Raw genomic sequence first — 24929 nt, 5'->3', positions numbered from 1 at the left:
TCTCTTTCTCTCCTTCTCTTTGAGTTATCTTTTGTATTCTTTGCTTGATTCACAATAACAACCATGAAATGTTTACTGTTTTGGGTTTTATGATTTCACATCTTCTAGAGGAGTTTTAGGATTTATGTTTGTTGTATGCTTCGTTCATTTTTTATATTTATTTTGGTATAATTATGCTTTAAGTAATCGATTTTGAACGTATAGTTTTATTTTATTTGGTTTAAGATGAGCTAATATGATCAAGTGTGTCAAGTATAGAGGTGCATATTACTTGACGATTTATTACCGGTGCAATTTGTTGAAAATTCTAATATTGACAGCAAAAGGTGAAATTGTCATCTCGACGGTCTCTCTAAGGTGGCCCTCATTGTCTTGAAGGGAGTCGAATCATGGGTGGCTTAGCCCAACAATAGCAGTACATGCAAAGTTGTACATGCAAAGGGAGGTTAGGAAACCGGTAAAAAATTCCACATCCGTTGAGAATCTACTTCAGGCCTATTGACAACAACATCTTTGTATGAACCAACTACGCTAGCCCATGAGGGCTAAAAGTAGGTTAATATTGACCAAATACTTAGAAGTCCAACAAGATCCAATAAAAACAATGTAGTATTCGAAAACTCAATGATTTAATTAAAGGGGTTCACTTAATTTAATTAAAAATTTATTTAATTAAGTTAGCCTACTATTATAGAATTTAGATTAATCAAATAATAAGATATAAATATATGAAATTTTTTTTATAGATTATTCATTAAAAGATAATTGACATATTATAATATAAAATAATAATATATAAGAAACGTCTAGATAAATTAGATATTATTATAGATTTAATCTCTATAAATAATATATATAATATAAAGAAAATATGATGAATATAATATAACATATAGATAATTATAATATATATATATATATATATATATATATATATATATATATATATATATATATATATATATATATTTATGAATATGAATATGAATTTTTATAAAGACAGAATAAAAATAAAATTTATATAACGAAATTGGTAGAATTTAGATAAAATCTTAACCTTCCACCTCTTTAAAATTCTACCTTCAAAAGTTCTAGGGGATTTTTTTTGAGAGCCGGCCTTAAGAAGCTCCATCCTCCCTATCATTTTCCACCGGTCCTAGAACTCCACGGGAAGACAAAGAAGGAAGAAATTGAAGACATGTTCCCTACTTGTTAACGCTCTAGTTAGTTCTCATAGTTTATGAATTTTGGGTAACATAGTTTGATGTTCTTGGCTATTTTTAGGAGCATGATCCAATAGTTTTTCTAACTAAATTTTAAGAGTGATCGATCATGTTCTTTCTCTGTAATTCCATGCGTGTTCTATACTTTATTATGCTTTAATTAGATTATAGGATTACACGAGATTTCTTGTCATGATTCCTCGGCGTTATGTTTTAAATGCATCATCGTGTCAGGATATAGAGTAGTACTTGTTAAAAGAAGAATAGAAAGAAGATACAATAGGAGAGTAATAATTAATCTTATTGTTTCTTGATATTTGCCCTCAAGACAATACAATATATAGGATTTAAACAAGTACTCGGTCAATTAACCAATTAATAAATAACACAATAATTCTAAAAATTATTCTGAGAAATATTCTAATAATTATAACAGAATTATTAAAATAATCCTAAAACTAATTTGATTTGATTTAATGATTTGATCCGGTCAATTCTGGTAATTCTCTTTTATCTCTTTTACCCCCCGACAAACTTAACGGGAGATCTTTGACGTTGAGTTTGCTTGCTAACTTGTTGAAACGTTGTCTGGACAATGGCTTAGTAAAGATATCAACAATTTGATTCTCAGCAGAGATATAAGAGACGGATAATTGTTGAGTTGCCACACGTTCACGAAAAAAATGAAAATCAATTTTCACATGTTTTGTACGAGCATGAAAGATTGGATTTGCTGTGAGATATGTTGCTCCAATATTGTCGCACCAAATTTTTGGTGCAATATTTGATGCAAGATAAAGTTCAGAGAGAAGTGATTGAAGCCAAATAATTTCAGACGTTGTATTTGCTATAGCTTTATATTCTGCCTCAGTACTTGAACGAGATACCGTAGGTTGCTTCTTCGAATTCCATGAGATAAGATTTCGTCCAAGAAATATTGCATATCCACTATTAGAGCGTCTATCTTCAGGAGAACTTGCCCAATCCGCATCACTATAGGCATGTAAATCTCGAGACGATTGACGATATAAAAGAAGACCATGTAGAATAGTACCTTTGAGATAGCGAAGTATTCTTTTTACATTATCCCAATTTTGTTCAGTTGGAGCATGCATGAATTGACAAGCACGATTTACTGCAAAAGTAATATCAGGGCGTGTGATAGTGACATATTGTAAGGCTCCAACAATGCTTCGATAAATCTGTGGATCAGACAGAGCGGGAGAGGATGCAGATGGAGAGTTGTTTATAGCAATTGGTGTAGAGACCGAACGTGCTCCATCCATTTTGGCTCTTTGAAGAAGTCCAGTAATGTATTTGCTCTGAGAGAGAAGATAGCCATCCTCATGTGGAATAAGCTCAATACCAAGAAAAAAATGAGCAATGCCCAAATCTCGAGTAGGAAATTCTTGATTGAGAAGACTTAATAAAGTTATGATGCCCTTGTGATCATTACCGGTTATCAGGATGTCATCCACATAAATAAGAAAAAATATCATAGAGCCATCATTATATTTGTGAAATAGAGACGAGTCAGTCTTTGATCCAGAAAATCCTTGAGATTGTAACCAATTGGATAGTCGATGAAACCATGAACTTGTCGAAGACCATATAAAGATTTCTTAAGTTGGCAAACATGAGATGGAAATTGTGGATGAATGAACCCAGGTGGTTGCTCCATAAATACAGTTTCCTCAAGATGACCATGGATAAACACATTTGAGATGTCCAATTGGCGTACAGGCCAATTGGAACTAACAGCTATCGATAATAATAGTCTGATAGATGTAATCTTGATGACTAGACTAAAAGTGTCATTGAAGTCAATACCTGGTTGCTGACTAAAACCTTTGGCTACAAGTTGAGCTTTGTATCGTTCAAGAGAGCCATCAGCTCGATACTTAAGACGGAATATCCATTTAAAGCCCACAACATTCATTGAGGAAGTGCGTGGAACTAGACTCCATGTTCCATTGTGAAGAAGTGCATCAAATTCTGTAGCCATTGCACTATGCCAATTTGGATCCTTGTTTGCTTGCGTAAAACAAGTTGGTTCAATAGATTTTGAAGAAACCACTAAAGCCCGTGGAAGAGGATATCGAGTCGCATTTGGTGGGCAACGTTCATAAATGTCACTAATGGGAAGCATGCGACGAGGAGCATTATCATCTGAATCACTTGTTGATGGTGATGAGGAAGTAGGTTGACATGGTGATGTAGATGACGGACTTGCATTATCCAAGGATTCAGAACTAGAGAGCATATTATCTTCGACCGACGAGGCTTCCAAGATTGGAGCAGCATCCTGAGGTGATTCTGATGGTATAGGGGAGTTATTAGAGAGCGGAGCAGGACCTAGGATGCCATCATTTCTGACAATATTAGATGGTATTAAGAATGTGCCACCTGTATCTGGAGGAGAGATCGAAGAAGATACTGAAAAAGGGAATAGAGTCTCATCAAAAGTAACATGTCGTGAAATATAAATTCGACCTGTTGGTATATGTAAGTAACGATAACCATGGTGCAAATTCCTGTAACCAAGGAAAACACATTGTAGTGAACGAGAGTCAAGTTTGTGTTTAGAGTAGGGGCGTAACCATGGATACATGCGCAACCAAAAATTCGAAGGAAAGTGTAATTAGGAGTTTGATTATAAAGTGTTTCAAAAGGACATTTATGATTGAGCAATGGAGTAGGGAGTCGATTTATGAGATATACAGCAGTGGTAACAGCTTCATCCCAAAATTTACGTGGAACTGATGCATGATGAAGAAGAGCTAAGGCAGTTTCGACTATGTGTCTATGTTTTCTCTCAGCAGAGCCATTTTGTTCCGGAGTGTGAGGACGAGAGACTCGATGAACAATTCCACAAGTGACAAGATGACGATGGAAAGCTTGATATTCACCTCCCAAATCAGAATGAAAAGAAAGTATTTTACGATTAAAATATCGTTCAACTTGATTTTGAAATTTATAGAATATATCTAATAAATCAGATTTTCTTTTCATAGGATAGAGCCAAGTATATTTACTAAAATGATCAATAAATGTAACATAATATTGGAGACCTTGGTTAGATAAAATAGGTGCAGGGCCCCAAACATCAGAATGAATTAATTCAAGTGGGAAATTAGAAACATAATCCGATGAATAGAAAGGTAGCTTATGACTTTTAGATTCCATGCAGGCCCTACATGAATGAGATGGAGAGGAGGTAATGGAAGTAGGTAAACCATACCTATTGATGATTGACTGGACAATTTGAAGAGAAGGATGACCAAGTCGAGCATGCCAAGCTGGTTTATTTGTGCGTTCACCAACAAAAGCTTTGATTGAAGAACTTTGAAGATAGTAGAGGCCATTTTTGATTCTCCCATGAAACACAATAGCATTTGTTTCTTTATCTTTTATAAGATAATGATTATAATGAAACTCAAAAATGACATTATTATCAAGACAAAATTGACGGGTAGAAAGTAAATTTTTAGTGATAGATGGAACATGAAAGATATTGCGCATGTGAAAAGTTCGATTAGATAAATGAATATATGTATTTCCAAGATTAGCAATTTGCAAACCTGAGCCATCGCCTACTTGAACCGTATCTGAGCCATAATATGACATTACGTTTGTAAGGATATTATAATCCGATGTGACATTATGAGTTGCTCCAGTGTCAATATACCAATCAGTAGATGAAAACTCTGAGGTTTTACCGCAAGTAGGCACAGATGAGAGAGCTTTAGGATATGCTTGTGAAATAGACGGTTGTCTTGAGACTGTAGAACCACCAATGAAATTTGAGGCAAATCTTTGAGGGCATAGATTTCCAGGATGACCAATGATGTGATAAATTTGACATTTTACCCGAGAGTAATCAAATCTTTTAGGGCATAAATTTCCAGTATGGCCAATGATGCGACAAATTTGACATCGGACTGAATTTTGCTTTTGGCCTCCTTGATAATGTTGAGTATTTGACATCTAAAATAAAATAACTTATCTTGTAGAGAGACTGAATCGCCGGAAAGGGGGCCTTTCGCCTGGAGAAACTCCCCTTGGAGGAAATAGAAGCCTTGGCTGGAGCAACCACTTGTTGTCGATGTCGAGGTTTAGTCGGCGTTTGGTGGACAGCGGCGGTAGCACAAAAGGAGAAGCCCTTTTGTCGTCTTGTTTTGCGGTTTCAAAAAGAAAAAAGAAAAGAAAAAAGAAACTCCTCTTTTGTCTTGGGCGGTGGCAGAAAAAGGAAGGGAAGAGGATTTGTGAGGGAGAATTAAGAGAAAGAGAAGGAACGAAGGATCATGACTCTGATACCATGTTAAAAGAAGAATAGAAAGAAGATACAATAGGAGAGTAATAATTAATCTTATTGTTTCTTGATATTTGCCCTCAAGACAATACAATATATAGGATTTAAACAAGTACTCGGTCAATTAACTAATTAATAAATAACAGAATAATTCTAAAAATTATTTTAATAATTATAATAGAATTATTAGAATAATCCTAAAACTAATTTGATTTAATTTAATGATTTGATCCGGTCAATTCTGGTAATTCTCTTTTATCTCTTTTAGTATTGTGGGTTTCCGATTAGACATTAAACTTTTATATGGTGGATTCTTTTAATTGGGTGCTTAGTTGAAATTGTTACTTGTGCCATTGCATGCTAGAGAATAGAATTGCCAATAAAATGGTATTGGATCTTCCATTTGCATTAGTAAACATGTCAAGGGTATCAACAACAATGATCGAACATGGGGCAAGATACTAGGTTTTTTTTTTCAATTTGCGTTGTATCTGGTTTCAATTTTTGTGATGTTGGAAGATAACCTTAGTTTCAGCAAGGTAGAGGTAAAGTAAGTATAGGGCTGAGCGACCACATTATTGCCAAATATATTTTCTAGAATGGGCCGTTTTGATCGACTAGTTGATCTTGGATTAGGCAAGTTAGTTGATCCTGTCCGAACTGTGAGTTGATGAAAGTTGCGGACGTGGCGCTCTCTGTTGGCTCCGCGTAGACGCCGGGATGAGGTGGACCTCCGGCGAACCTGCAACAAAGCCGTGTTGGGAAGGGGTTCCCAGCGACGACCCTCCGACGCTCAAGTCAGGCGAGAAGAAAGCTGAAGCAAAATAAGGAGAACTGTGGCTACAGTATGGTTAATTGCATACCTCCGTCGAAGTCTGGGGGTCCTTATATAGGCCCCCAAGGGTGCGCGTGCATGCTCATCGATGCATGCACACTTCCCAAGTCATACCTCAAAAATGGATGTGTCAGAAAAGTACGTCTGATGTCATACCGCAACCGTCCGAGCATATCTCTGACATGACAGTGGAAACTTTCACCGTACGATTCTCTGTCTGGTCCGGGTGCCGACCATGCTGTCTATCGGCGGCATATATCTCGAGAAGGATATCTCTAACTGTCCCCTTTGTACTCTTCTACACCTTCTGTCTGTTACTGTTCCGAGCGAGAAAACCGCTCGACCATACTAGTGTCTAGGAGGGACAGACATTGGACGAGCAGACTGTCGGCTTGGCCTCAAGCTCAAACGAGCATGTCATCTCCGCTGGTCCGCTGCTGGTGCACTGTTCGTCTGAGCTGACAAGTTGTTAATCCGTCACTCAGCCGAGCGGACCAATTGCTCGGCGCATCGGCTCTCTTAAGCGGACCCCTACGCGTCGAAAACTCGACCTGCAGTCGAGTTGTCTCCGGGCCGACCCGGGTACTGATGTGGACGCTCGGCCAAGTAGCCTCCCGCTCAGCCAAGTGGCCTCCCGCCCGGCCAACACTATACGTTGACCGCCTTGACTTTGACCTCCACGGGCCATCGATCCCTATCCGTTCAGGACCCCCCCCCCCCTCTTAATACTGGATCACGTGTCTCCCCCTCAAGTCCAGTCGAAGGAGGCTGCAAGTCCAACTCACTGGACAACTGGACTGGTGACATCACGGCCGCTCTGCCCCTGGCAGAAATATTTATCCGATTGGGAACTGTGTGGTGGATGATGTCGCTCGGCCTATCACCCGTGGTGCTTGGCGAATATTGGTCTTACGACTGTTTGCCTTGCTGACCCAACGTTAGTCGACGCTGACATCCCCAAGATTTCCTCGGGATTTACGTAAATCCTGGCCATTAAGGCTGAGCACGCGCCCTCGCCTGCGTAATGGGGGTCATTAAATGCGCCCAATGGGGTAATGCCACGTGGCCAGGCAGCCATTATCGCCTGCTCGAGCTGTCAGGCTCGATGTGACCCCTGGCGCTTTGAATTCAACGGTCGGATGCGCTCCTCGGATCCCGTGCCCTGGATCAAGCGGTCCCGGCCGCTCGAGCCCAACCTTTATAAGGCCGCCTCCTCTCCTTCCGCCGCGCCCGTGTTCTTTGAAGGTTCCTACTCTATTCTTCGGCGAATCAATTCTCCGCATTCCGGCCATTAGCTTTCTTCTCCGACAATCCTTTTCTCTGTAAGAACTCTTTGCCCGCTCCTTTTTTGTTTTCTTCGTGCTTTTCTTCGCATTCCGGTGGTGTCTGTGCTCCGTAGGCACGGTTTTGCTCACCGCCTCCGTTGCCTTCTGCTCTTTCTTTTGCTTCGCATTCTGGCTGTAATGGCTAGTTCTTCTGCCCCCTCTCCCGGTTTTTGGTATCAAACCATGGAGAGTAGGTTTGACTCGGGAGATGTCTTCAAACTAATCAATACCTATGACATCCCTTCTGACCATAAATTCGTTTTAGCCGAGTCATCCGACCGGCCACATGACCCTCCGGCCGAGACTGTTACCTTCTTTCGTGACCAATTCGTAGGTGGTCTTATGTTTCTGATCCACCCATTCATCTTAGAAGTTTGCAATTATTTTCGTATTCCGCTCGGCCAGCTCGTGCCAAATTCCTTTAGGCTGCTGTGCGGCGTAGTTGTGCTCTTCCGGGTGCACAATATTCCCCTTAAGCCCCAAATCTTCCATTATTTTTACTACCCCAAGCAGTCCGAGTTGGGCACCTTCTTGTTTCAAGCTCGGAGCGGTCTAGTTTTCTTTGATAAAATGTCTACCTCTAATAAGCATTGGAAAGAGCATTTTTTCTTCATGTGTCTCCCCGAGCCGACACCTTAACGAACCCAGTGGAAGACTGCTTTGCCACCTCCCCCCAACCAGAAGAGGTATAGAACAGAACCTACTTTTCTACACGTGGCTAACTTGTTGGTCAGGCTGAAGTTGGACATCAATAAGTTGCTACCTGAAGGGATGATGTACCTATTCGGTTTAAGTCCGATCAGAACACGGGTTCTGAACGACCCTGGTAAGAAATGACTTTCTCCCCTTTTCTTTGAGTCTAACTGATTTTTTTTTTGCTTTTCTGCAACCGAGACTATGATGAAATCGGTGGTGTTCGGCATGCTAAAACACAAGACCGCCGAGATAGAGGCGGCTGCAGCACAGGAGGTGGAGAAACTTGGCCTAACCCCGATTGGCTCGCATGAAGGTGAGAGTGACGAGGCGCAGATGGCGGGCGAGACGTCTGCGGCTCAGACGGTTACCCCTGAGGCAGCTGGGGAGACCGCCCCTTCAAGCGTGCTACCAGCTGCTAGGCCTGAGGAAGCTGAGTCTGCTTAAGATAAAATTCCATTGGTTGGGCGCAAACGCCACCGCACAGGCACCCCAACCCGCTCGGCCGCCTTTGTCGTTCACGAACAGATAGGCGACCCTCCTCTAGCTCCAGCGTCTGTGGAAGCGCTGTCATCCGACCGGACCCTATCTCAAGGAGACTGGCCTTCCGACCCCGTCGCTGCTCAGCCTCTTAGGTCGCTTCCTCCAGCTCGCCAGATAATCAAGCGCTTTCTCATCCGCTCTGAGCCAGTCGGACAAACTTCTGCTCCTTTCGCGTCCGCTCAGCCCACTCCAGGCCGGTACAGGACTATCAAGGTTTTGCTCCACCTGCTGACAGAGGAATATTTGCAGAAGGCCGATCAGCCCTCGAGTCCTGAACACTTGATAACCATTCGGGGACCCCTTTCCAAAGTCTGGGAGGACGCCCGAGCGCGTGTAGGCGTGATGCCCCCTGGGCTGCTCGGCAATAGTTACCTGCAACAAACCACCGGGGTAATTCCCATGTCTTTACTTTTACACCCCCCGTTCGACACTAACTGTTTTTCTTTGGACCGGGTTGCAGAATTGGGTGGAAAGCATAGCAGTGTGCCGCCGCTTGGCTTTTCTCGAAGAGGAGTTCAAGAAGATTAAGGTCTCTGGTGGGGCTCCTTCTCAAGGCCCCTCTTATGCCGAGTTGAAGGCCGACCTAGATAAGGCTAATAAGTTGCTAGAGGCCGAATGACATAAATCTTTGGGCTTGCAGACCATGGTGGACCGGCTCGAGATCCAGGTCAAAACATACGACAAGAAAATTGCTCTGGTCAATAACAGGAAAAATCAGGTCATCACTGACCTGGAGGCGAAGAATGCTGAAGCCCGGGCGCTTGAGGTCAGAATCAGCGAGTTGACCGACCTGCTTACCGCCGAGAAGAATGGTCATTCGGAGGAGGTAGCCGGTCTTCAGAGTGATCTGAAGACCTTTCAAGACGTACTGGAGGCCTCTCGAGCTACCTTCAAAGAATATCAGGAAGCTGAACCCGGCCGAGCCTTGGTCATGCAGCAAAATTACATTCGCTCGAAGAAGTTTGTAGAGAAAACCTGCGATCGACTCGTCCACGCGTTCGAGCTAGCTATCACCGCAATGGCTGACTATCTGAAGAAAAAGGGCCGGCTGCCTGAAGACTTTACAATTCCCGTCCGCGACCACGCTGACCTTCTGACCACAATTCCGGACGAGATTTTTAATTATTTAGAGTGAAGTCGTGGATGTATATTAGTCGTCCGGCCGATACTATTTTGCTGTAATCGCCGTTTAGTTAGTTTTGATGAATGAATCTTTCTATACCCTTGGTCGCTTGTCTAATCACAGTGCGTGTTTGAACCGCATTACTCGTGAGCCCTAAGATTTGTTGGGCTTTTGTGATGCCAAGGCTGGCTCCTCTAGTTGCCGTTCAGCAATCTACAAGTCAGGTTTTCAATTGCCGATCCACAAACTCCGGGCCGGGGGGGTAATAATCGCCGGTCTGACTCTGGGATTTAACGTCGCCTCTCGACGGTCTTCGGGCCGGGGGGTTTATAGTTACCGGTCCGACTCTTGAGTTTAACGTCGTCGCTCGACGGTCTTCGGGCTGGGGGATTTATAGTCGCCGGTTCGACTCTAGAGTTTAACGTCGCCACTCGACGGTCTTCGGGCTGGGGGGTTTATAGTCGCCGGTCCGACTCTTGAGTTTAACGTCGCCGCTCGACGGTCTTCGGGCCTAGGGGTTTATAATCGTCGGTCCGACTCTAGAGTTTAACGTCGCAGCTTAACGGTCTTCGGGTCGGGGAGTTTATAGTCGCCGGTCCGACTCTTGAGTTTAACGTCGCCGCTCGACGGTCTTCGGGCCGGAAAGTTTATAGTCGCCGGTTTGACTCTAGAGTTTAACGTCGCCGCTCAACGCTCTTCATGCCGGGGAGTTTATAGTCGCCGGTCCGACTCTTGAGTTTAACGTCGCCGCTCGACGGTCTTCGGGCCAAGAGGTTTATAGTCGTTGGTCCGACTCTAGAGTTTAACGTCGCTGCTCGACGGTCTTCGGGTCGGGTGGTTTATAGTCGCCGATCCGACTCTAGAGTTTAACGTCGCCGCTCGACGGTCTTCGGGTCGGGAGGTTTATAGTCGCTGGTCCGACTCTAGAGTTTAATGTCGCCGCTCGACGGTCTTCGGGTCGGGAGGTTTATAGTCGCCGGTCCCACTCTAGAGTTTAACGTCGCCACTCGACGGTCTTCGGGTCGAGAGGTTTATGGTCGCCGGTCCGACTCTAGAGTTTAACGTCGCCGCTCGACGATCTTCGGGCCGGGAGGTTTATAGTCGCCGGTCCGATTCTTGAGTTTAACGTCGCCGCTCGACGGTCTTCGGACCGGGAGGTTTATAGTCGCCAGTCCAACTCTAGAGTTTAACGTCGCCGCTCGACGGTCTTCGGGCCGGGAGGTTTATAGTCGCCAGTCCAACTTTAGAGTTTAACGTCGCCGCTCGACGATCTTCGGGCCGGGAGGTTTATAGTCGCCGGTCTGACTCTAGAGTTTAACGTCGCCACTCGACAGTTTGAGGAAGCTCGACTTTCGGTGTGCATTAGTTGTGTCTTTTCATGATCTTATTCCTGCATTCAAAGGATAGCGTAGAACGGGAATACACGCAATTAATTACACAGGCGCACCTTTTCATCCAGCTCGATATGGCTGGAGGTGGTTTGCGCTCCATGGTCGTTCCAGTCATCGTCCGTCTTGATCTTCGAGGTAGTAGGCGCCCGATCGAAGCTTCTCAATGACCTTGAAGAGTCCCGCCTAGGGAGCCTCCAGCTTGCTTACATAACCAGCTGGCTTTACCTTCTTCCATACTAGATCACCGACCTGGAATGCTCTGGCGATTACTCGCCTATTGTAGTTTTGCTTCATTCTCTGCCGGTACGCCATTAGCCGAACAGTTGCTTTAGCTCGTGCCTCATCTACCAAATCCAGCTCCAGCTGCCTTCGCTCGGTGTTGTCCGCGTCATATTGCTGCACCCGATCGGATTCGATCCCAACCTCTATTGGCACGACAGCCTCTCCTTCGTACACCAAGTGGAACGGCGTGGCCCCCGTTCCTTCCTTAGGAGTCGTGCAGAGTGCCCATAAGACGCCAGGGAGCTCGTCCACCCAGCTGCCCCGAGGAGGTCGAGTCGTATCCTCAGAATTCGAAGAATCTCTCGATTGACAACTTCGGCTTGTCCGTTGCTCTACGGGTATGCCACAGAGGTGAAGTGTTGTTCGATGCCGTACCCTTCGCACCATTCTTGGAGCTCCTGTCCTATGAGCTGCCGCCCATTGTAGGACACGAGCCGCCTCGGAATGCTGAACCGACATATGAGGTGCTGCCAGATGAATTTTTTGACCATCTACTCGGTTATCTTGGCCAGTGGCTCTGCCTCGACCCATTTGGAGAAGTAGTCCACCGCAACCAGTAAGAACTTCCTCTGCCCGGTCACTATAGGCAAGGGTCCCACGATATCCATGCCCCACTAGTCAAATGGACAGGATACCGTAGACGCCTTCATCTCTTTCGTCGGTCGGTGGGAGAAGATGTGATACTTCTGGCAAGAGAGGCAAGTGGCTACGGTCCGAGCGGCGTCTTCCTGGAGAGTCGGCCAGAAGTACGTGGCTAGCAAGATCTTTCTCGCTAATGATCGGCCGCCAGGGTGTCCTCCGCAAGATCCTTGATGTACTTCCTTCAATATATATTCCGTGTGCTCCGAGCTGATGCACTTTAAAAATGGTCGGGAAAAAGCTTTCTTGTAAAGCTGGTCCCCGATGAGGGTGAACCGACCAGCTCTTCTTCTCAGAAGCTGAGCTTCATTCTGGTCAGAAGGAGTGGCTCCTGACCCCAAGTACTCTATTATAGACGTCCTCCAGTCGCTGGGGAACGTGTGGCCCTCCATCCTGTCAATGTGCGCTACTAAGGATAACTGCTCTATTGCTTGTTGAATGTCGATCGGTGTTATTGAACTAGCCAGCTTCACCAACTCATTCGTCGCCTGGCTGTCTGCTCGAGGAATTTTTTGTACCACCACCTCGCCAAAGCTGGTCTTGAGCCTTTCGAAGGCCTCCACGTAGAGCTTGAGCCTCGCATTGTTGACCTCGAAAGCTCCCGAGAGTTGCCGAGCAGTGAGCTGAGAGTCAGAGAAGATAATCACTCGGCTCGCTCCCACGTGTCGAGCGGCCTGCAGTCCCGCTATGAGGGCTTCGTATTCTATCTCATTGTTAGTAGCTCAATAATCCAGCCGAATGGACAAATGCATCCGTTGCTCCTGTGGTGAGACTAACAACATGCCGACCCCGCTCCTGAGTCGAGTTGATGACCCATCCACATAAACCCTCCAGGAAGCCTCCTGCTCGGGATTTTGTACTTCCGTGATGAAGTCCGCTAGGAATTGCGCTTTAATCACTGTGCGGGGCTGATATTGAATATCGAATTCACTGAGCTCGGTAGTCCATTTAATCAGCCGTCCGGACGCCTCTAGGTTAAGGAGGACTCTCCCCAGAGGGTTGTTCGTCATGACAATGATTGTGTGCACCAGGAAATAGGGCCGGAGTCTCCGAGCGGCGAGGACTAAAGCGAAGGCAAGCTTTTCGAGACCAGTATAGCGGGATTCAACATCCTTTAGGATATGATTTAAGAAATACACAGGCTGCTCTTCGCCATTCTGCCTTACTAGCGCCGAGCCGACAACCTGCTCGGTCGAGGATAGGTAGATACGGAGCGGTTCACCGGCGGCTGGCTTAGCCAGTACAGGTAATGAATTCAGATACACATTTAATTCTTCGAAAGCCTGGTCACACTCTTGGTCCCATTGGAATTTGGCTGCTCGGCGTAAAATCTTGAAGAATGGTAAACTCCAGTCGACTGTTTTAGAAATGAACCGTGACAAGGCTGTTATCCACCCAGTGAGGCGTTGCACTTCCTTCATGTTTCGGGGCGGTGGCATGTCCTGCAGCGCCTTCACTTTGCAAGGGTTCGCATCTATGCCCCGCTCGGTAACAATGTAGCCCAGGAATCGTCCGCTTTTAGCCCCGAACAGACACTTTTGCGGATTCAGTTTGACGTCGTACGTTCTGAGTGTCCGGAAGGTTTCTTCTATATCTGCACACAGGTCGACCACTCGGAGTGATTTAATAAGTATTTCATCTACGTATACCTCCAAGTTTCGCCCGGTCTGCTTTTGGAACACTCTGTTCATGAGCTGTTGATACGTGGCGCCTGCGTTCTTCAGCCCAAACGGCATTACCTTGTAGCAGTAGGTGTCGTCCGCTATGATGAAACTCACTTTCTCCTGGTCTCCTCGGGCGAGCGGCACCTGGTGATAACCCTGATATGCATCCAGCATGCATATCAGCTCGCATCCAGCAGTTGAGTCCACCATTTGGTCGATCCAGGGCAAAGGGTAGAAGTCCTTCGGGCACGCCCTATTAAGGTCCCGGAAATCGATGCAGACCCTCCACTTGTTACTCGGCTTGGAGACTAGCACCACATTTGCCAACCAGCTCGGGAATTGCACTTCCCCTATATGTCCGGCTTCCAGCAGCTTTTCGACCTCCGCTCAGATGATGACGTTTTGCTCTGCACTGAAGTCCCGCTTTCTCTGCTTCACTGGCCGAGCGTCGGGTCGGACATGGAGCTCATGCTGCGCTATGCTCGGCGAAATGCCCGGCAACTCGTGGGTTGACCATGTGAAGACATCATGGTTGCGTCATAGGCACTCGACCAACTCCTCCCTCTGGTCTCCCTCCAGGTCAGACGCTATGAATGTTGTGGCTTCTAGCCGGTCGGGCTGGATCTGCACTTCCTCCTTTTCCTCATAAACTAAAGTTGGAGGCTTTTCAGTGTTTTCTGCACGGACCTGGACTCGGCTCGGAACATTTCCACATAGCATCGCCGGGCGGCCAGCTGGTCTCCTCAGACTTCGCCCACTTGGTCCTCCACGGGGAACTTGATCTTCTGGCAGAAAGTGGAGACAACCGCTCGGAATTCGTTGAGTACGGGTCGCCCCAATATAACATTGTAAGAGTAGGGGACATCGACCACTATAAAGTTAGTGGTTCTCGTTCTTCGCAGCAGCTCCTCACCCAGCGATATAGCCAGCCTGGTCTGGCCGACCGGCGAGACCTCGTTGCCAGTGAATCCATACAAGGGTGTTGTCATCGGGAGCAGCTCGGCACGATCAATTTATAGCTGATCGAACACCTTTTTGAAGATAATGTTGAGCGAGCTGCCTGTATTAATAAAAATGTAGTGAATAGTGTAATTTTCTATTACCGCTCGGATGATGAGTTTGTCATCGTGCGACACTTCAACTCCTTCCATGTCCCTAGGCCCGAAGCTGATCTCGGGACTCCATGCTCATTCTTGACTGCAGCCTATAGCATGAATCCTTAGCTGTCGAGCGTGTGACTTTCTGGCCCTGTTGGAATCTCCTCCCGTAGGGCCCCCAGCGATGATGTTGATTTCGCCCCTGAGCGGTATTGCTTCGATTTTCCTCCTCCCGAGCGGAGTGCCTCGCTCGCATCTGTGAGGCTCGGGAGTTGGCCCTCGGTGGATGATGATGCTGCCACTCGACCGACTCCCTGGCCCCACGTCGTCCAGTGTCCTGGTGTCGGGGGCGCCGATCAGGTGAAGGGGATCGAAGGCGATAGCTCCTAGGCGCGGGGTGAGCGATCGGCGGAAGGCTCCGACAGTCACGGGTGTTGTGGGTGGCTGACTGGTGAAGTGAACAGAACATGGGAGTCCATACCTTTCCCTTCTGCTTAGGCCGATCAGCCGCCACATGCTGGACAGCTTGCGATCTTGATTCGTGGTGTGGACGTACTCCTTCGGCTCGAGGTCCTCTTGGCGGTTGATGGCTGGTTGGTTGCCTCCGCTCGACGGGCGCCAGTGGCTCGGCCGGTGCTTCTTTTCTTCTTGCCACATAGGCTTCCTCCACATTGATGTATTCATTGGTTTTGTGCAGCATATGGTCGTAGCTACGAGGCGGCTTTTTGATGAGCGAGCGGAAGAAATCGTCATCCACAAGGCCATGTGTGAACGCATTCATCATGGTCTCCGAGGTGACTGTCGGGATATCCATGGCCACCTGGTTGAAGCGCTTGATGTAAGCTCGGAGCGTCTCCCTCGGGCCTTGTTTTATGGCGAACAAGCTGACGCTGGTCTTCTGGTAGCACCTGCTGCTCGCGAAATGATGAAGGAAAGCCGTGCGGAATTCTTTGAAGCTTGTGATCGATCCGTCCGGCATCCTCCGGAACCACCGTTGCGCCGATCTCGAAAGGGTGGTGAGAAATACCCTACACTTTACACCATCTGTATATTGATGTAAAGTGGTCGTGTTGTCGAACTTACCCAGATGGTCATCCGGGTCAGTGGTCCCGTTATATTCTCCGATCGTCGGGGGTGTGTAGTGCCTTGGTAGTGGATCCTGAAGAATGACCTCAAAAAACTGTCGATTGATCTGCTCGGGGGATGACTCAGCCCGAGGCGTCTTCGCCTTCATAGCATCCCATACGGACGCTTCATCTGATGACCCTTGATTGGCCTGTGCCAGCTCGGACGGAGTCTGGAATAATGCCCGATGAAATGGAATAGGGGCGGGCGGCACATTCCCTAGAGTGCCGGTCTGACCTTTATTCTGCGCCCATGTGGAGTATTGCTCCGGCCGGTCCTCCTCCGTCGCTCGGCCACCTGACGCCAAAGTTGCCTGTTGTGTTAACCGCTCGACTAGCGCCTACTGTTGCTACTGCTCCACAATTTTTGCCTCTCTTGCCTCAATAAGGGCGTCGAGCTCCTCCTGAGTGAGTGTCACGGTGTGTGGTCGTCCAGCTCCTTCCATCTTCTCTACTCGGATTCAGGTGCGTTCTCACAGACGACGCCAATTTGATCCTCTCCGAACTGTGAGTTGATGAAAGCTGGGGGCGTGGCACTCTCTGCTGGCTCCGCGTAGACGCCGGGATGAGGTGGACCTCCGGCGAACCTGCAACAAAGCCGGGCCGGGAAGGTGTTCCCGGCGACGACCCTCCGACGCTCAAGTCAGGCGAGAAGAAAGCTGAAGCAAAATAAGGAGAATTGTGGCTACAGTATGGTTGATTGCATACCTCCATCGAAGTCTGGGGGTCCTTATATAGGCCCCCAGGGGTGCGCGTGCACGCTCATCGATGCATGCACACTTCCCAAGTCATACCTCAAAAATAGATGTGTCAAAAAAGTGTGTCTGACGCCATACCGCAACCGTCCGAGCATATCTCTTACATGATAGTGGAAACTTCCACCGTACGATTCTTTATCCGGTCCGGCCACCGACCATGCTGTCTGTCAGTGGCACATATCTCGAGAAGGATATCTCTAACTGTCTCCTTTGTATTCTTCTACACCTTCTGTCTGTTACTGTTCTGAGCGAGAAAACCGCTCGGCCATACTATCGTCCTGGAGGGACAGACATTGGACCGAGCGGACTGTTGGCTCGGCCTCAAGCTCGGACGGGCATGTCATCTCCGTTGGTCCGCTGCTGGTGCACTGTTCGTCTGAGCTGACAAGTTGTTAATCCGTCACTCAGCCGAGTGGACCGATTGCTCAGCGCATCGGCTCTCTTAAGAGGACTCCTGAGCGTCGGAAACCCGACCTGCGGTCGAGTTGTCTCCGGGCCGACCCGAGTACTGATGTGGACGCTCGGCCAAGTAGCCTCCTGCTTGGCCAAGTGACCTCCCACCCGGCCAATACTATACATTGATCGCCTTGACTTTAACCTCCACGGGTCATCGATTCCTATCGATCAGGATCTCCTCTTAATACCGGATCATTAGTGATTCATTCTAAAGTGGTAAGTTAATATAAAATCTTCCGCTGTGATTGTCTTTAGAATGAGGCGTTTTAATCAATAAATTTCTTTATCCAGAATTAGTTTTAGGATATGGAGTTAGTCATTGTCTAATAAAATATTATACTTAGAATTAGTCCTTTCCTTAATCGTTAACAATATACCTTTTGGAATGCTTGCATATAAACGTGTTGCAAAGTCACTTGTCATAAATCAAGCAACCAATAAATAATTAATTCGTTAAGGAATTACAAGTCTTTGGCAGTTTTTCTTTCTAGCTAAAAAATTTATCGATTTCTTCATGTTTAGTGAACTATGGACAATTTTAAAGTATGTGAAATGTGACCGATTCTTGATGCTCTAGTCGATTTCTTGTTTATGTTTATGTATACTCATGCTATGTTTATGAACAAATCTATGCTTAAGCTGATGTTTTAAATTTACATGCTCAAGTTAAGATTCACGATTATATTCATGTATAAGTAGTGATCAAGTTTATGTTGACTGCATGATTATCCTTATGTCTATATTTATATAATGAACACGGTTGAGTGTGACCGGTGTCCTTAGCCCGGGAGCTCACCAAACCTTATGTGGTAGAGTATGACCGGTGTCCATAGCCCTGGAGTTCACCAAAACTACACGGTTGAGTGTGACCGGTGTCCTTAGCCTGGGAGCTCACTAAAATTCTATGAGGTTGAGTGACCCGTGTCCTTAGTCTGGGAGCTCACCAAAATTCTATGAGATTGAGTGTGATCGGTGTCCTTAGCTCGGGAGCTCACCAAAATTTCATGAGGTGGAGTGTGACCGATGTCCTTAGCCCGGGAATGTTGGGTTCGTCGGGCCGCGAAAACCGCTTTTTCGCGTCGCGGAAACCCCGAGTTACCCAAAGCCATGGATCTCGTGCAAAGATTCGTAAACAAAACTTTTCGAAAAACCTTTTTCTTGTACGAGTTTGTAAAAACTTTAGATCTACACTAAAGTTAAGATCATTACCCTTGTAGCGAAGCCCTTCGCATTCCCGCTCGTCCAAGAAGTTGCCGGATCTCTAGACCGTCAAGCGTCGATCCTATAGAAGTATCCACACGAACAATTCTTGATGGAGAAAACCTAAACAAAGGTGTGCTAGCTAGCACCTTGATAGGTCACGGCAAGGAAGAGGAGGGAGAGCAAGGAGAGAACCCAAGGAAGGAGAAGGAGTTACACCACTTGAATGGAAAAATGAATTCCCACACCAACACAAAGTGGCCGGCCACTCTCAAAAAACTCACAAATTAATTGCATTAATTGCAATTAATATGAAGTCATTAAGAGAATGGCTTTGTAACTTCCATGAGGTGGCACCCATGATGATGTGGAACATCATTATTGGTCCACCTAATGTCAACTCACCAATGAGGTGGCAAAAGGTCAATTCAAAATTGACCTTTGGTCTTCCTTCTCAAGTCAAGTCAAACTTGACTCAATCTCTACCATGGTTGATCTAATCTAACCATTTGATTCGAGCCAACTTAATATAATGAATCTAATTCATTAAATTAAATTGATTCAATGAGTCAAAATCTAAATTAGACTCATTGAACACATGAATCAACTTGAGTCGAACTCAAGTTAGCCCAATTAGGATTACTCTTAATCCAATTTGATTCATCAAATGAATCTAATCCTCTTGGTTCATCATATGAACCTAATCTCCATCTAATTGTCCTAAGTGTGTGACCCTATAGGTTCTTGTAACGTTGGCAATGCCCTAAACCCATTTAGGAGCATAAGTAATGAGCGGTATCTAGCAACACATCATTACTACCCAAGTTACAAGAATGTCGAGATCCGACATCACCTTGTGACTACTAATTGTGACTCCTCACAATATATGAGACATTGTCCTTCTATCCTAGACATCTAGATTGATCAATATGAGGCATAGACCGTGTCATCCTCTAATCAATCTAAATCTTGAACTCCAAGTAGACTCACTCGATCAAATGAGCTCAACATCTAATGTTGACTCATTTGGGCATGGCCATGCACTTAGTGGTCTCACTCTATCAAGAATACCGATGTCGCTCCCGTCATATGGGAGGGATAGATCCCATCTACATCACTCACATCCCTCTGCATAATTCGTTATATACCCAGTAATCGCCTTTATAGTCCACCCAGTTACGGGTGACGTTTGACGAAACCAAAGTACATAACTCCTTATGTAGGGATCCATGGTGACTTCAGGTCTAAGGACTAATAGTCATACTAATAGTCACATGAGAAAGTATATGACACTCATATAATGATCCATGATACTTTCTCATGGCGGGTCATTCAGTATACATTCTCTAATGCATACCCATGTGTCAGCTTGATATCTCTATATCCATGACTTGTGAGATCAAGTCATCGAGCTGACCTACATGCTAGTCTTATTGTATTAACATTGTCCCTGAATGCTAATACTTGACTAGGAATGATTTAGAGTAGTGTTCCCTATATCATCTCACTATCGATTCAACCAATCGATTGATATAGGTAAGAACCTTCTACTTAAGGACGCTATTATACTTAGTCTATTTGGCACTAATATAAATAAGTATAATAACCAAACAAATGCCTTTATTAATATACAAGAATATGATATAACGAGTCCATACAATCATCAAATGATTGGCTCTAGGGCTCAAACTAACAATCTCCCACTAGCACTAGTGCCAATCAGTATAGGCTCTAAGGCCTAATGACCTAGTGTGACCATCATGCTTCCTCTGTGCCAAAGCCTTCGTCAAGGGATCTGCGATGTTAGCCTCTGTAGGTACTCTACAAATCTTCACATCTCCTCTATCGATAATCTCTCGAATGAGATGGAAGCGCCGTAGTATGTGCTTGGTACGCTGGTGTGAGCGAGGTTCCTTCGCCTGTGCTATAGCTCCATTGTTGTCACAATAGAGCTCAACTGGGTCAGCGATGCTAGGAACCACCCCAAGTTCAGTGATGAACTTGCGGATCCAAACTGCCTCCTTTGCTGCCTCTGATGCAGCAATATACTCGGCCTCTGTTGTAGAATCAGCTACTGTGTCCTGCTTCGAACTCTTCCAGCTCACAGCACCACCATTTAAGCAAAACACGAATCCTGACTGCGATCGGTAATCATCCTGATCGGTCTGGAAGCTGGCATCACTGTAACCCTTTACAGTTAGCTCATCATTGCCTCCATATATCAAGAAATATTCTTTAGTCCTTCTTAAGTACTTAAGAATATTCTTGACCGCTATCTAGTGACTTTCATCTGACTGGTATCCGCTCGTCATGCTCAAAGCATACGAGACATCGTGTCGAGTACATAGCATGGCATACATGATCAATCCTATGGCCGAGGCATAAGGGATCCGATCCATGCTCTCTCCTCTCTAGAAGAGGGACCTTGAGTCTTGAAGACTCACGCCATGTGACATCGGGAAATCCCTTCTTGGAATTCTAGGCAAACCGAAGGAGTACCTTGTCAATGTATGTACTCTGACTTAGGCCAAGCAATCTCTTAGATCTATCTCTATAGATCTGTATCCCTAGAATGCGGGATGTCTCACCTAAGTCCTTCATTGAGAAGCAACTCCCTAGCCAAGTCTTGACAGACTGAAGCATAGGGATGTCCTTCCCAATGAGTAGTATGTCATCCACATACAATATGAGGAACACAACTATGTCTCCTACAACCTTCTTGTAGACACAAGGTTCATCTTCGTTCTTGATGAAACCAAACTGTTTGATTGCATCATCGAATCGAAGATTCCAGCTCCGAGATGCTTGCTTTAGTCCATATATGGACCTATGCAGCTTGCATACTCTACTAGTATGCTGTGGATCTACAAAACCCTCAGGTTGTGTCATGTACACATCCTCGAGTAGGTTTCTATTCAGAAACGCGGTTTTGACATCCATCTGCCATATCTCATAGTCATGGTAGGCTGCAATAGCAAGCATGATCCGAATGGACTTAAACATCGCTACTGGAGAAAAGGTTTCATCATAGTCAATACCATGAATCTGTTTGAAACCTTTAGCTACCAAGCGACCCTTATAGATAAGTCCATCCATGTCAGTCTTTCTCTTAAAGACCCACTTGCACCCTATGGGTTTTACCCCTTCAGGTGGATCAACCAAAGTCCATACTTGGTTGGTGTACATGGAGTCCATCTCGGATCTCATGGCTTCTAGCCATTTCTCGGAATCTGGTCTCATCACAGCTTCTTGATAGGTGGTAGGCTCATCCTCTATGAGCACAATGTCATCATGGTCAGACAAGAGAAATGAATATCTCTCAAGCTGACGACGTACCCTATCAGACCTGCGAAGAGGTATGTCTACATGAACTGGTTGTTGTTCCTCAACTCCTTGTGGAACAACATCATCCACAACACTTTGTGGTTCCAATTCAATTTCCATCGAGGCATTAGTGCTATTGTTCGCATCTTGAGCTTCTTCAAGATCGAACGTGCTCCCACTAGTCTTTCTAGAAACAAAATCCCTTTCTAGAAAGACCCCAGTCTTTGCCACAACTACCTTGTGCTGACTGGGAATATAGAAGTAATATCCCTTAGTTTCCTTGGGATATCCGATGAAATAGCACTTGTCGGATTTGGGTCCTAATTTTTTCTGAGACTTGACGTCGTACGTAAGCCTCACATCCCCAAATCCTAATGAAAGACACCTGGGCATCTCCCCCAGTCCATATCCTATATGGTGTCTTTATCACGGCCTTTGATGGAACTCGGTTGAGTATGAAAACTGCCGTGTCTAGAGCATATCCCCATAGATATGTCGGAAGATCTGTGTGACTCATCATAGATCGTACCATATCTAATAGGGTACGATTCCTCCTTTCGGATACACCATTCCACTGTGGTGTTCCAGGAGGAGTGAGTTGGGATAGAATCCCACACTCAGCTAGGTAGTCACGAAACTCATGGCTAAGGTATTCTCCACCTCGATCTGATCGAAGTATCTTAATACTCTTGCCAAGCTGGTTCTGTACTTCATTCTTGAATTCTTTGAACTTTTCAAAGGATTCAGACTTATGTGTCATCAAGTACACATAATCATATCTACAGAAGTCATCAGTAAATATGATGAAGTATCTATAACCGCCTCTAGCAGCGACATTGAAAGGGCCACATACATCACTATGTATGAGTCCTAACAAATCAGTCGCTCTCTCGCTGTGCCCACTAAAAGGAGTCTTGGTCATTTTGCCTCGTAGGCATGACTCGCATATCTCATATGATTCAAAATCAAATGAGTCCAGCAAACCATCCTTATGGAGCTGGGATAAGCGCTTGTCATTTATATGACCTAAGCGACAGTGCCAGAGATAAGTTTGGTTCAGGTCATTTGACTTGAACTTCTTAGTATTTATGTTATAAATAGGGCTCTCAAGGTCTAGAATATAGAGTCCGTTTATTAGTGGTGCACTACAATAGAACATATCTTTTAAATAAACAGAACAACATTTGTCTTTTATTATAAAAGAGTATCCTTTCTTGTCTAAACAAGAAACTGAAACTATGTTCTTAGTAAGAGCAGGCACATAACAACAATCATCTAAATCTAGTACAAGCCCAAAGGGCAGAGATAGCTAATAAGTTCCTACAGCAACAGCAGCAACCCGTGCTCCATTGCCTACTCGTAGGTCCACCTCGCCCTTTGCCAATGCTCTGCTATTTCTCAGCGCCTGCACATCAGTACAAATGTGAGAAGCACATCCAGTATCTAATACCCATGATGTAGAAATAGATAGATTGACTTCTATAACATATATACCTGAAGTGGAAGTCTCACTTCGCTTCTTCTTAAGATCCTCCAAGTATACCTTGCAGTTCCTCTTCCAGTGCCCGTGGAAGCAGGTAGCATCCTTGGCGACCCCTCCTTTAGGCTTCAGTGCCTTGCCTTTACCCTTGGTTTGGGACTTTCCCTTACCTTTGGGCTTGCCCTTGCCCTTGTGCTTCTGGACCATCAGAATGGGCTTAACCTTCTTAAGGTTAATCTCAGCTTCAGAACATACTAAGTAGCTCGGGCGGTGGCTTGTCAATCTCGCTCATGTTATAGTTGAGAACGAATTGACTATAGCTATCCGGCAAGGACTGCAAGATCAGTGGCCAGCTCTTGGCCAAGTGGAACCCAGTCTTTGTAGGTTCTCTATGTACCCAATCATCTTGAGTACATAAGGACCTACGGAGCCCCGTCTCACTGAAACAATGCCTTAGAGATCTCAAATCTATCATGCCTCGCTTGTCCCCTGATATAGTTGGCGAAGATGCTCAACCATATCGTAGCGCCCATCAACTCATGTTGCTTACGAGCTCGGAATTCATGGTCGCGAGCATTAGACAGGACACATCTAATCGTCATCTTGATGCTTCTTGTAAGCATCTTTGTCACCGGGGCATTGGCGGGAGGAGCCTCCGGAATGGGCTGCCCAAAACGTCAGTTTACGTTCTGGTGAGAACTATTCTCAAGTTCCTGTACCAGTCCAGGAAATTCGCTCCGTTGAGCTTGTCCTTCTCAAGGACAGATCGCAGGGAGAAGGAATTCGTGTTCGACGTCATGGTTATCTACAACATAAAATTTGCAGAAATAAATATCATATTCTTTTAAAATCATTTAATTAGGCCTTTAATTAAATGATGCTCCCACTGAATACTATAATTCTTGTGGGACAAGATCCACATCATACTAACCCTTGAGTTAGCTTTGGCTAATACGCCCAAGGTATAGTATTATCGGTAGGTAACGATTACCAATTACATCTCTATGCAACTCTTGTTTATAGAATAAAATCCGTATTTATATTAAAACTCGAGTTAGCTTTGGCTAATACACCCGAGAATTAATATAAACGTGATTTTTTCCTACCTTTCCAACCATTGGAATAATGCCTATAGTTGACTCGATCCAACCGAGTAACTAGGAATACTCAATCTAATTGAGTTTGTATTCACCCATACGTTGATAGGCGGGACCAAGATTGTCCCTCCGTACCCTACCAAGATAATATGTATTGCTCTGCTTTGGCAGATTCAACAATACATGTGATCGAGATAGTGATATGTATCACGGCACGGTTAGGCATTAGAGTTGAGTCGATTGAGATCTAATCTAATCGAAAAGGATGCATCTTGTGCACGACTTAGATCTAATCTAATCGCAAGGGTGCATCATGTGCATGACTTAGATCTAATCTAATCGTAAGGCACTAATTAATTAACT

General features: G+C 45.3%; 1 protein-coding gene across 1 annotated transcript; it reads right to left on the bottom strand.

Moving 5' to 3' along the window:
- Positions 1-11628: 11628 nt before the first annotated feature.
- Positions 11629-14102, bottom strand: LOC121978264. The gene is made up of 3 exons (XM_042530632.1): positions 13151-14102; positions 12363-13069; positions 11629-12174 (listed from the first exon to the last, which is right to left on the bottom strand). Exons 1-3 carry the CDS (start codon positions 14100-14102, stop codon positions 11629-11631), a joined length of 2205 nt encoding a protein of 734 aa, XP_042386566.1.
- Positions 14103-24929: the final 10827 nt, after the last annotated feature.

Source organism: Zingiber officinale, chromosome 4B (genome assembly GCF_018446385.1).
Source record: "Zingiber officinale cultivar Zhangliang chromosome 4B, Zo_v1.1, whole genome shotgun sequence".
Lineage (NCBI taxonomy): Eukaryota > Viridiplantae > Streptophyta > Magnoliopsida > Zingiberales > Zingiberaceae > Zingiber > Zingiber officinale.
Note: the sequence above shows the minus strand (reverse complement) of the source record. Positions and strands in the feature narration are given on the sequence as shown.

What these genes read in the sequence shown, in the direction of transcription:
- LOC121978264 (XM_042530632.1), bottom strand. Translation starts at nt 14,102, where the DNA reads ATGCCGTTTGGGCTGAAGAACGCAGGCGCCACGTATCAACAGCTCATG. An exon ending in TCGACTCAGGAGCGGGGTCG is followed by an intron (nt 13,070 to 13,150) that starts GCATGTTGTTAG and finishes ACAATGAGATAG; the next exon opens with AATACGAAGCCCTCATAGCG. An exon ending in AAGAGATGAAGGCGTCTACG is followed by an intron (nt 12,175 to 12,362) that starts GTATCCTGTCCA and finishes ATGTCGGTTCAG; the next exon opens with CATTCCGAGGCGGCTCGTGT.